Consider the following 12,911-nt stretch of genomic DNA (forward strand, 5'->3'; position numbering starts at 1 on the left):
TCAGGTTGCCGTTTCCTCAGTTCTTAATGTAATTAAGTAATGTGAGTTAATTAAAGGAGAATTAAGGCTTGAAGATGGAAAGAATTGCAAATCGATTCCTGTTTGACTCCCTGTGGACTGTTTGAGTTACAAGAGAGCCTTTTGGTTGCAGTGAGCAAAGTTTTGTTGGAAGAACAGAGGGTGCATTATTTTATGAAGAGCACACCTCTCCAACTGTTAAGCATGGGGGTGGATTGATCATGTGTTGAGATTGTGTTGCATCCAGTGGCACCAGAAAAACATTTCACTTGTAGAGGGAAGAATTGATTCAACTAAATACCAGCAAAGCGTGAAAGCAAACATCACACCATCTGCAAAAGAGCTGAAGATAGAGAGAGGATGGTTTCTACATGAGGATAATGAACCTAAACACACCTCAGAATCTTCACTGAATCCTCAAGAAGCATGAAGGTGAAGGTTGTGCCATGGCCTTCACATTCTCCCAACCTAAACATCCTCTTACAGCAGAAACAGATTAATATAATCAGAAGTAGTTTGAATGTAAGTAAGGAATGTTCAACAGGTAATATTGTATATGATATTTGAGTGCAGGCTATGCACTACGCACGAATAATGCATAAATAATAACCCCACACAATTTCCAGAATGAGCAATTACCCTCAGCTGTGTATATGTGTGGCATATGTCATCACTCACTGTCTTCCAAGGGAAAGAATATCATTAGCCGCTAACCGCATGCAACACACACACACACACACACACACACACACAAGCAATGAAATCATTAACTTGCTACACTGTGGAAAGACAGAGAGAGGGAGGGAGGAAGAGAGGGAGAGAGAGATGTCACCATAGCTTATCCCTTCCACTCAGTGCTAATCAAATGCAGCAAATGAATTCATTAGTGCTCCCGCTGTCTCCCTCCAGAGCTCTTACCCCAAGTAAAATTGATTTCCATGTTAGAAAACACCTAATGTCTGTTTTTGACTGGGAGACGAGGCAGCACGCTCCTCAGTAATGCACTTAGAGGAAAATGAGATGCTTCTGCTGCTTGCCGTCATATTCTTATTGTCAGATTCAGCTCCAATTGAGATGTAATGGCGGAATTTCATAAACATTATGAGCAGCAATCTGAAACTGAGAATGTCTTCCAGTTTCCTGTGGTTGAGACTCTCTGCGCTTCACCTAAATCAATCAAGATGCATTAAATCATGACGTGACGAGGCGATACTCTACTCAAAGCCATTCTGTTGTTTTTAACCACCTGTCACACCTCCTTCGGAGGCTGAGGTAATTTCTATAAGCCCATGCTGACGTTAGTTGGATATGAAAAATGCTGCTTGTGTGGAATCAGTAGATAACTGCTTCCCCATTAACTTCCTCAATGTAAATGTTAATCCCTTAAAATAAGCTGATTACGGGAGCTGCAAAACATGAAAAGGGATTTGGGATGGCACTCTGACCTCCCTCCTACGACCCTTAACCGCTTGCCATAGTGGTTTAATTTGCCTGTCGTACATCGTGGCAATGCTATTGGAATTCGTAAGCACATGATTAAAGTGGTAGTTCAGTGAAAAATCGAATTCACTGCTTTTCTACTTTCCCCAAATGTAGTCAAGACATGTTCAATGTTAGACGTTTGTGCTTCTTTAGTTTTGAACTGTAGCAATGAGGCTAATGTTGCTAAAAAGTCGTAGAAGCTTACAGTCACCAGTAGGGTGTAACAATGCCGTCATTTTGTAATAAATTTGGTTCAGCCCGTTAGTAGCTCCCGACACTAGAAAAGGGAGGGAAGGGCTTAACACATGTCTCCTCCGGTACATTCAAAGCCAGCCACTGCCTCTTTTCCTCAGAGGAAAGCACCGGGACCCCAGCTCCACCGCACCAGCTAACAGATGCCTATGCCGTGATGAGGAGAGAGAGCACCATATACCCACGGCCAGTTGCTCACTCTTGGACTCCGGCTGCTGATGGCAAAGTGGCAGGGCTTGGGATTCAAACTCGCAACCATAGCGCATTAGACTGCTGAGCTACTAGTCTAAGTCTGAAAGTCTTTAAACATTAAACCACCAATCAACACCACACTCCAGCACGGTTATGCCATGCACCACCCGCTGTAGATCTTGTTGAAAGATTAGGCATCAACAGGGATATAGTCATCCTTTTTCTTCATTCAAATTTTGTTCTGAATGTTGCAAGACGATCAAACCCAGTATCCTAAATCAAATCTGTTGTACTGTTGCAGCTCTGGTCGATAGTTTAACACCATGCAGATTGCAGAAATCAGCACACACTTGCCTTAAACTTGGCAAGCAATCTAAAACAGACTTCTTAGTTTCACTCGGAAACCAGTTCCATGCACTCCCAAAATACTCCTGTTAGCAAAGTCCTGCTCGGTGGACAAAGTGGAAAAAATTTTGCCCAAGCTTGACTCTGCTCGAATGATCGTCCACTTTGCTGCTTGCCCCTGATTCTCCCTGCCAGTCAAATCAGGTCAAATGAAAAAAAAATTATCCCTTTTATCTGCAATGATTGGATATGTCCCAGTGACACACCAGTAAAGCAGATATAGATGGTCAGATGCAGAGCAGCTGGCTGACCCCAGCTCAGTTTCTCAATAGCTTTGTAGTATTAAAGTCATCTTAAAAGGTAGAGACAGTGTTTTATATGATGCTCGCTTGACCATTTAACAACAGTCTTTAATTTGTGCTAAGGGCAAACTCAAGCCCTGTTGCTTGGCATACTGAAAGTTTAGAAACCCCTGCCTTTCACACTGAAATTTGTGCACCAATAGACTCTTAGTATGCAGCTTAGCTAAAACAGCTGCACACTAATGTCACTGTATGTCCAAATGTTTGTGGACACCTCTTCTAATGAATGCACTCGGCTACTTTAAGTTTACACACTCAGCTTGTCTAGTCCATGTGGAGAAGCATTACCAATAGAATAGGACTCTCTGGAGCAGATAAACATGAACCTATTGGCACCATGCTGCCTAATGCCAGGTGTGGGCTAGAGGGGCATAAAGCCCCCAGCATTGAGCTGTGAAACAGTGGAACTGACTGTGTTCTCTGGAATGATGGTGGTGCTCCATCCAATACTTTTGGGATGAGTTGGAGGAGTTTGTGGGGATGTGGGGTGGTAATTATCTCTCATAGAAAGCCTTCCCTTGACAGTAGAGACAGTTACTCCAGCAAAAGTAGCTGGCATTTAATGAATTAGTAGGTGTCCCAATACTTTTGTCCACATAGTGTAGCATTCATTTTGAAAACTCCATAAACTCCAGTTGTCTGATTGGCTAAAATTGCAGTAAAGTTAAAAACTGTGTACATTTGACTTTGCCAAACTATTCAACTCAAACAGTGTTTTTGCCCTGATGGTTGTCTGCAGGTGAGTGAGAGATGAGTGGGAGAGACCTGCGTGCATTCCTGGCGGGTCATCGGGCCGAGGACGCAGGTAAGGCAAGCCTCTGTTCTTCAGCACTCAGGCTGCACTCTTCCCCTTTTCGGCAGGGAAGATGATACTGGAGCACGGGTGCTTCCACACCAGCACGCTCTTGAGTGAATGTGACCTGAAGCGGCTGAGCTGAGCCATTTGAAAGTGCTGCGATTATTCTGCCGTTGTCAAGGGTAACACCGAGCGGAGAGAGCGTCTGTTTGAGGGGCTGCTGAGTGATAGAGTGACTTTCTGACACAGCCATATTTACTCTGGAGTTCACTAAAGCGCTCCCTGCTGTTCCGCCCTCCAAATCCCCTACATTCTTCTGTGAATTCCAGTCCATCTCTCTGTTTACCTGCACGTTTCCATTCAGAAAATTCAGTTTGTACATGTACATCAATTGGCCATAACATTGTGGTGGTGGTGGCGGTGGTGGCTCAGTGGTTAGAGTGGGGTTTGCTCCGAGCATGTGTGCTCACTGCACTGATGGGCTAAAGGCGGAGGCCACATTCCATCTGTGTCTTCGTCTTTTAAACCACCTGGACTTCGACAAACCTCTGAAGGCATCCTGTGGTATCTGGCACCAAGACCTTAGCAGCAGATCTTATGAGTCCTGTAAGTTATGAGGTGGGGTCTCCATGGATCACATCAGCGAGCATTGGTCACCCATGACCCTGTCGCCAGTAACCCGGCTGACCTTCCTCAGACCACTATTGAAAGGTACTGACTACTGCATACCAGGAACACCCCTCAGGACCTGCCATTTTGGAGGTTATCTCATCCAGTGGTCTAATCACATCACAGTTCGGCCCAGGTTCTGTCATCCCGTTAGAGTGAGGTGGAATGGAACAGGACTACTATCACTCAGGGAAATCAGGGTTCATCCAATTACAAGAGGTCATCCACTCTACAATTATAACTTGTCAGTAATTATTACTTGCATGGCTGATTACTTAAGTACAATCATTTTGCCATCTTCCCTCATCCCCCTTACTTCGTAAAAGACCAGAACAGCGTTCACTCAAAACAGATTTGTAATGGAAGTCAATGGGCAACATTATGTTTAGTCAGTGGGTTTTCTGTTATTTCATTAAATAAAGGGGAAAAATTAAACAGTGTTAGTGACAATCAGCTGTATGATATGCAGCCAATGTGGCAGATAAAGATTAGATTAAGAAAGGACTGAGGTACACAGTAGGGCTTGGCATTTAATGGAAAATTAATCGATCATCCATGATTCAGCATGACCTCCAATCCACATGATCTTGCCCATTCTGTTAGTACTTTCCCTCCTGTGTGCTTTATATACTGCCCCTTCAAAGACATACTAGAGGCCCCTCCCCATTACTCTCACTTGGCGTGTGCCCACTAGGTATGCAAGGCTGTAGGGTGTCCCATTATTTTTCAGTTTCAGCAACAAGAGTGCTCATGAGTGCCCCCTACCAGCACTTGATGCTCTCCTTTCATAAGTCTGCATCAGATCACATTTTCCTAAAGGCAGTTTCCCATGTTCCACTGTGATCTCAAAAAATGAAGGTGTGAGTGAAATCCATCATCTTGTTCTTCATCAAGATTGCAGTGGTTTTGTGGATCTGCCTCTGAAAATTCTGACGTTAGGAGAAAAGGCATTGCTTAACTTGCTGTAGTGATATTAATGCTTCATTATCCTTGAACTGATTCTCTGTCGCTGATCACTTGTCTACTTTAGCAGCTGCACAGCAAAAATTGTGCTAACTCTTAAATCCAGGGTCGTGGCAACTTCAGTATTTGGAGTTTAAGGAGCAGTGTCGTATGCAGGTGAATGAAAGTGTGTCCCAGTTCTGCTCTAAACTCTCAATCACCTTGAATGCTCATGCCCCTCCTACCTGCCCTTTGACAGCTTCAAGAACGTGCACTTTCAGGAGGGACTTAGGGTTTAGGGCACACATATGGCCACTATGGGTGTAGTCACATGTCTTCGCCCCATTCAGTCCAATCTGCAACACGGAGGAGACCTCAAACACACACCGACTGAGCAACTCAAGCAGCTTCTATAATTGTTCATTAATCGTAATCGAGGTAAAATGTTCAATTAACTGTAAAACTGATTTGAGGTCATATTGCCCAGCACTAGTACACACCCATTTTGGGCCAGTGTGGCCTAAAGGTTAGAGAAGTGGGCTTGGAACCCAATTGGGAGATTACAGATTCTATCCCCTTTACCAACAGAAAGTGGTACTTCTTTAAAATTCACGGCTGAGATGCCCTTAAACAAGGCACCTAACCTCCAATTGTGGGCGCTGAGATGGCTGCTCACCACTCTCGTTATGTGTTCTCAACCCAATTGACTAGTGTTTGAGTGTGGGTGTGTGTTCTCTACCATGGATAGGTTACATGCAGAGGTTGAAGACCAATGTACCGCTGTGCAGTGGCTGAAATGTGTGTTTCTATGTCTAATTCTAACTAGAGTCTTGTTAATTAGCTGATTAGAAGCAGGCCAATGCTTCCCCAGGACTAGAAATGTGATCCACTGCTGTACTGGGTTTGTTTGTGCCTCTAAAGGAAAGCAATATCTTTGAGTTATCGGGAGTCACTTTAATTTCGAACTTTTTCTCTTACTAATTAGTTCTTGATACAGAAGCGCATTAGATTAGCGGATTTGTCTCTTTGCTGTGTTCTTCATTTCCCAAGATAGGGGATCCAGGAGGAAAAGCAATGAAAGGTGATAATCAGTGTGTATGTGCTGTGTATCTGTGTACAGTCGTGCTTTGTGGTATGCACTCGTGTGAAGGTGTATGTTTGTGTATCTTGCAAAGAAAAAAGTAGTAGCAACTAATGATGCATAGTAACACAGGGATGTGCAGCAAAGCCTGGAAACAAATGTTATTCCACATTTCCCGTTCTGCGCATCACTACTTCCAATTAAACAGAGCCAATTATGCTCCTCCGAACTCCCGGCATTGTCGAGATTCAAACATGCGATCTCCTGACAATACAGCAAAACTCTTACGCCACATGGGAGTTCTGTGCAGAACAGTTTTTAATGAAACCCACAGCTGGCCAGTGTTCTTTAAAGGAGCGTTCGTCCATTTTCTGTGAGAGTTGTAGACATTATTATTTTAGCAATGATCAGCCATAACATTAATACCACCTGCCTAATATTGAGTAGCTCTTGTGCTGCCAAAGCTGACCATTTGAGGCATGGACCCCACAATACCACCACAAGAACTCTGAAAGCATCCTTTGGAATCTGGCTCAGATTCTGTAAGTTGTGAGATGGATGGATCGCATAAATGAGCCTTACGTGCCCATGACCCTGTAGCCGGTCCACAGGTGGTACCTTTCCTGAACCACTTTTGGTAGGTACTGACTACTGCATACCTTAAACAGCCCACTAGACCTTCCTGATGGTTTGGGGATGTTCTGAGCCAGTCGTCTAGCCATCACAATTTGACCCTTGTCAAAGTGGCTCAGATCCTCATGCCTGAGGATCATTTTCACTGCCTTTAACACATCGCCTTCAAGAACTGGCTGTGCTTTTGCTCCATAATTTGTATATCCTGCCTCTTGAGAGATGTCACTGTTGATGAAGATAAATCAATGTTTTTCACTTCAGCTGTCAGTGGTGCTAATGTTATGGCTGATTGGCATGTCAGGTTCCTAAGAAAACCTGTTTGAAAAGGCACTCTTCTACGCCCCCTTACTCTACCCCCATCTCCAACTGTTTGCATTAAACAACATGGAGAAGCCAGTCAGCGCCCTGTACTTGCACGCCCTGTGCTTGCACGCCCTGTGCTGCCAGAGGACGTTGCAACAAGAAACATGATACAACGTGAAAAAAAGGAGTAAACATTGGAATTATTTTTAATTATCACATGTGAAGGGGAAGTAGTTGAATGCAGGATTAGCGACAATACATTGGTGTAAATGCTGCAGACTTTACATAATGAATTGAGTAATAGATAAATCTTTATCACCTGAACGATATGTATAAGGGCAGTGGTGGCTCAGCGGTTAGAGCCCTGGGATATCGATAACAGGGTTGTGGGTTCGATTCCCGGGCTCGGCAAGCTGCCACTGTTGGGCCCTTGAGCAAGGCCTCTCTGCTCCCCGGGCGCTGGAGTTGGCTGCCCACCGCTCTGGGTGTGTGTGTACTCACTGCCCCTAACACATGTGTGAGTGTGTGTTCACTACCAGATGGGTTAAATGCGGAGGACACATTTCGCTGTACACTGTACAGTGACAAATACATGCACCTTTACCAGTAATACTGGTGAGCTGCAGCTATTGATGCTAACCTGCTAACACAGGTAGTGACTGATAAACTCATGGGAGCTCATTGCAAAGAAATACCAGAAAGTGAATACACTTGACTATTCTCAAACTCAGCAAATCCTGATGTGCTGAGTTTTCAGCTTTTATAGGTTTATAGCTAAACGTTTTAGTGGGTAACAGCACATATCAGGGCAAAAATGCTAACACCATCACGCTCCTCAGACATGGGAGTTTGATGCCTGCTCTCGCTGAGCACCACTATAATACCAAGACAAGTTTATAGAGTATGTGCGCAGCTTATGTAGCTTATGATTAGACAGTATGTCTATTTGCAAAAGAGATTTTGGAAGCGTGATTTGTGTTGATGGCTGGGAATGAGAGGCGGATCTAAAGAAGAAAAAAAGGTCCCAGCGTTGTTGTGTCCACTGTCCCTTAACAGCTAGAGGTTGTGTTTACTAAACCTTACTGATGCCCTGGTACTGCTGGTATCCACAACATGCTCAGAAAAGTGTTATGTGATGAATGTGTGTGATAATGAGCTTATCAGGCCGCACCTGTGCCATCCATTTGTAAGCTGGAGCTATAGTATATCAGTATATATATGATATCACAAGCATGACCCAAATGTTGTGGAGATGTGGTTTCTAGACTAGACTGCCAAACAGAAATGACGCTTGTGTAAATGGTGTCTACCTGTTGCCTTTGTCTAGAGAAGCTGACCAAGAGAGTGAGGACTGGACTGGGCCTCTCCAAATACAAGCCTGTTCAGTATGAGGAGCTTCAGGCTATGGTGGAGGCCAAGAAACTCTCATCTGAGCACATTGAGCACAAGGTAAGAAGAAAGTATTGGGTGATCTAGTGTACCTGTTCAGAGAGACACCATGTGGTCAAAAGTATTGGGACACCTGCAAGGGTATTAAAAAAGAGTTAATTCTGCTTTTGTTGGAGTAGCTGTCTACTATCTACTGTCCAGGGAAGAAGGCTTTCTACTAGATTGTGGATCATGGCTGTGAGGATTTGATTGCATTTAGCAACAACAGTGTAAGCAAGGTCAGGATGTTGGATGATCAAAATCCCACCTCATCCCCAACTCCCCAACTCATTCTAAGCACCATCCTATCATTCCAGAGAATACAGTGCCACTAGTCCCCAGCTCAATGCTAGGGTGCTTTATGCTTCTCTAGCACACACCTGGCATTAGGCACAATGCAGGTTCATGTTTATCTGTTCCAGAGAGTCCTATTCTATTGGCATTTGCACATCTGTGTCAGCAATGGGTGAAAGTAGCTGAATGCATTCATTAGAAGGGGTTTCCACAAACATTTGGACATGTAGTGTATTTAACGTTTGCTCAGTATAATGGAGGTCAAGAAACTCTCATCTGAGCACATTGAGCACAAGGTAAAAAGAAAATATTGGGTAATCTAGTGTACCTGTTTAAAACAGATGCTACACGGACAAAAGTATTGGGACACCTGCTCATTCATTGTTTCTTCTGAAATCAAGGGTATTAAAATTGCATTGGTGGCAGTTTGGAAAAAGAGGAGTCAGAGGAGGCATGTGTCAGTCTTCACCTTCCCAGTGTTGGGAGCATTGCATGTGATAGGGGGAGAATATGTATCTGTTGAGTCATTGGGGATCCAAATGGGGGGGGGGGGGGGGGTGGATAAAAATCATATATAAAACTTAAAAAATAAGTAAATAAAAGCACATTTTAGACTGAAATCTAATGTCAGGGTTATCATGGAGAAATGTATGCTAGGCTGTTCATTTAGACCAGTAAAACAATCAAATTAAATAAAAATAATGAAATTACACCCATGGAATGGTCACTAATGGGCCTGCAAAAAGAGGCTGAAGTAAATGCACTGCTGGAGAATGTGCTGCAAAAGTTACAGCTGAGCTACAGGATGCAGTGTTTAATGTAGTAATTATACTGGCCAAATGCTCCTGTGTGTGTGTATGTGTTTTAGCATTAATATGAGGTCTTTTGTGTGCAACCAAGGCCTGATGGCATTTTAAATCGGTCACTATCAGCTCCATCAACCAGGGACAAACTGTTACGCTGGAATGTACCTACGGAGATGACTATTGAATATGCATGAGTCAGGCTAATTGAGTAATGTCCTTGAGACTATAATTCGGTTTGAGGGCTGAACTATCACTTGTCTGAAACTATCCGCAGGGCCCTTTAAAAATGCAGCATGTGTGCGAGTGGACTTGAAAATGGACAATTAGGTTGAAATGTTTTGCCAATTCATGCCAATTTCAGAGTGTGAGATGAGTCGTGGCGACTGGACGTATTTTAATGCCTTTCATTTAGCTCCTAATCAGGAGACAGACACATGGAGGAGGCTTTCAATAAAGCATTTGAGGTGCCGGGCAGAGAATCAAAAGGAATGACGTGAGGGTCTTTGTGAATGAAATCAAATTATGAATTGTGTAATTGATTTAACCCAGTGAGGTTTTATGCAAACACACACACACACACACACACACACATTGTCCATGTCTTTCTGTATGATGGTAGCTAAATGTTGCTGTGCTAAACCTAACCCAACCTTACTCTTTCTCACTTACTCCAGATTCAGTCCATCAGCCAACATGTGCTACTTTGGTTTTCAACTGCAAAAGCTGAGCTAACTTTGCTAACAAACCTTGTATTTAGACTGTCACCAATCTCATATTAATCAATACGTGGCCATAAATAGCTTGTATTTGCTTAAAATCTATTGCTGACACAGATGTGCAAATGCACAAACACACACAGAGCTTGTCCAGACTAGTCTTCGTAGAGAAGTACTGCCAATAGAATAGGACTCTCTGGAGTAGATAAACATGAACCCACTGGCATCATGCTGCCAAATGCCAGGCGTGGGCTAGAGGGGTATAAAGCCCCCCAGCATTGAGCTGTGGAGGAGTGGAACTGTGATCTCTAGAATGATGAATGGTGCTCCCTCCAATATTTTTGGGATTAGTTGGGGAGTTGAAGATGAAATGGGGTGGTGATCCTCCAACATCCTGACCTCACTGACACTCTTGTGGCCGAATGCTGTCAATTTGTAACAATGCTCCAAATCTAGTAGAAAGCCTTGCCTGCACAGTAGAGACAGTTACTCCAGCAAAAGCAGGATAACCTCTTTATTTAATAGCCTTGCTTTCATAAGAAACAATAAATGAACAGACGAGTCCCAATACTTTTGTCAAAATATATACAGTATATACAGTACTGTGCAAAAGGTTAGACACCGTAGCACATTATTTAAAAGCATTAAAAGCATGTAAAGCCTCATTGCAGTGGGTAAGAGTGATCTCGCCCGCTGCTGTTTAACACAGTGAAGCTGTACCGGTCTTCTCTGGTCTTCCAGTGTTGAATGCAGGGGATGTGAGGTATTGTTGTAAATGGCTTGCAGTTCTTCGTTCTACCACAACCTCCAGGGATTCCCACAGAGCCAGCCTTCTTAATCAGTTTGTTCAGTTTGTCCGAGTCTGATCGTTTTTGTTAATACTGTTTCTCCAGAGACTGTTGAAGGCAGCACTTGCAACAACACACTGGTAGAGCATCCATAGGAGTTTTGTGCACAGCCTGAATGACCTCAGCCTTCTCAGAAAGTACAAGCAGCTCTGGCCTGTCTTGTACACTGGGTGTTATAACGCCACTGCAGTTTGTCGTCCAAATGAACAAGTCCCAGCCAGCCCCAATATCTATTTCCACTGATTGCGTCTGGTAACATTGGTGGTTTGTACTTCCTTGTCAACCACCATCCTCAACCACCATCTCTTTAATACTCTTTTCTCACACGTATTCTCCTGCCCACTTCTGTCCGAGTGATCAGAGAATTCCTGCAGATGACGTGACTGCAGTGTTGTACCTGAAGTACGAGCTCTACAGGTTGAACAGAAATGGAGCAAGTAAAGTCCCTTGAAGGTGCACTGGTGCTGTGTCTGAGACACAGTCCTGCAGCCGCACTAAGTGGGGTCAATCAGTCAGATAGTCCATTGTCTATGAGATGATGGACAAATCATGCAAATGCACCAGTCGAAACGTTCTCCTAGCAAGGCAGGCTGTATGGTGTTGAAAGCACTGGAGAAATCGAAGAGCATGATCCTCACAGTTCTGGTGCTCAAACTATTCAGCTCGTGGAGTATATTTTTGTGCTTCAAGACTAAAATAAGTCATACCATGTTCTGAAGCACATTGATCTGTCTGTGTTTGAAAGTGAAGATCTGGATATGCTTTAAACAGGCTGTGAGAAGTTTACCAAGATGTGATTGGTGACAGTCTAAATCCAGTGTTTCTCAGCCACAGTAGACAACTAAAGAAGCACAGGTCAGAAACCAAACATGGGTTGACCCACATCCTGCACACATGTGGTCTCTTGAAAGCTTAATACACCCACACACAAGCACACACACACCATTATACACTAACACCTCCAGTTACACACACACACACACACACACACACACACACACACATATATACATATATATATACACTCATGCACAGACCCTAGGTCTGAAAGGATTCAATATTATGTATTAAGATTTAATATTATATATTAATATGCTCTTACATAACACCCTAAATAAAGCTATTGTAGCAATTTAAATAAGTAAAGATGACAACGAGACTCTCTCTCTCTCTCTCTCTCTCTCTCTCTCTCTTTTTTTTTTTCTATGTGTGTGTGGATGTATGTTTGTGTATGAGGGGTTAACCTCCGGGCTGGGGGGATTGTGCTGTGGAGCTCAGGGCTTTAATTGGTAAAATGGTAAAATGGTGGTGTTTTGGAGCCTCATTATGGGTTGCCCACAGTCAGCTCAGATCCAGCTCCCTGCACTGGCCTGATAAGACACAGTGTGTTTGTGTGTGTTTGTGTTTGTGTGTGTGTGTGTGTGTGTGTGTGTGTGTGTGTGTGTGTGTGTGTGTGTGCATACAGCCATAGCACACAGACACAGCCAGTCTCTCGCTGGGTACAGGGAACGATAGTTGGGAGAATAAACGTGTGTGTGAGTGGCCTAAGGATGGGATAAGCAGGAGGAGAGAGCAGGGGAAAGAGAGAGCTCCTTGGATTGGTTTACTTAAATCATTACAAAGACATCAGAAGTCTTGATGAGACAGTGATGAGTCCCTTTCTCTCAAGCCTGAATATGTGTGTACCTTTAATAATAATAATGATAAGAAGAAAATGAGGAAGAAACAATAGGGAAAAGATTAA

At 43.6% G+C, this 12,911-nt stretch overlaps 1 protein-coding gene across 1 annotated transcript in view; it reads left to right on the forward strand.

The window, feature by feature from the left end:
* Positions 1–3,388: 3,388 nt before the first annotated feature.
* The window catches only part of LOC140560544 (coiled-coil domain-containing protein 148-like), a 97,026-nt gene continuing 87,503 nt past the window's right edge, over positions 3,389–12,911 (forward strand). The window contains exons 1-2 of the mRNA XM_072685020.1: positions 3,389–3,456; positions 8,403–8,524. Coding sequence (XP_072541121.1) covers positions 3,402–3,456; positions 8,403–8,524 — 177 coding nt within the window. The 5' untranslated portion in view covers positions 3,389–3,401. The remainder of the gene's footprint in view (positions 3,457–8,402; positions 8,525–12,911) is intronic.

The sequence above is a fragment of the Salminus brasiliensis genome, chromosome 8 (genome assembly GCF_030463535.1).
Source record: "Salminus brasiliensis chromosome 8, fSalBra1.hap2, whole genome shotgun sequence".
Taxonomy (NCBI): Eukaryota; Metazoa; Chordata; class Actinopteri; order Characiformes; family Bryconidae; genus Salminus; species Salminus brasiliensis.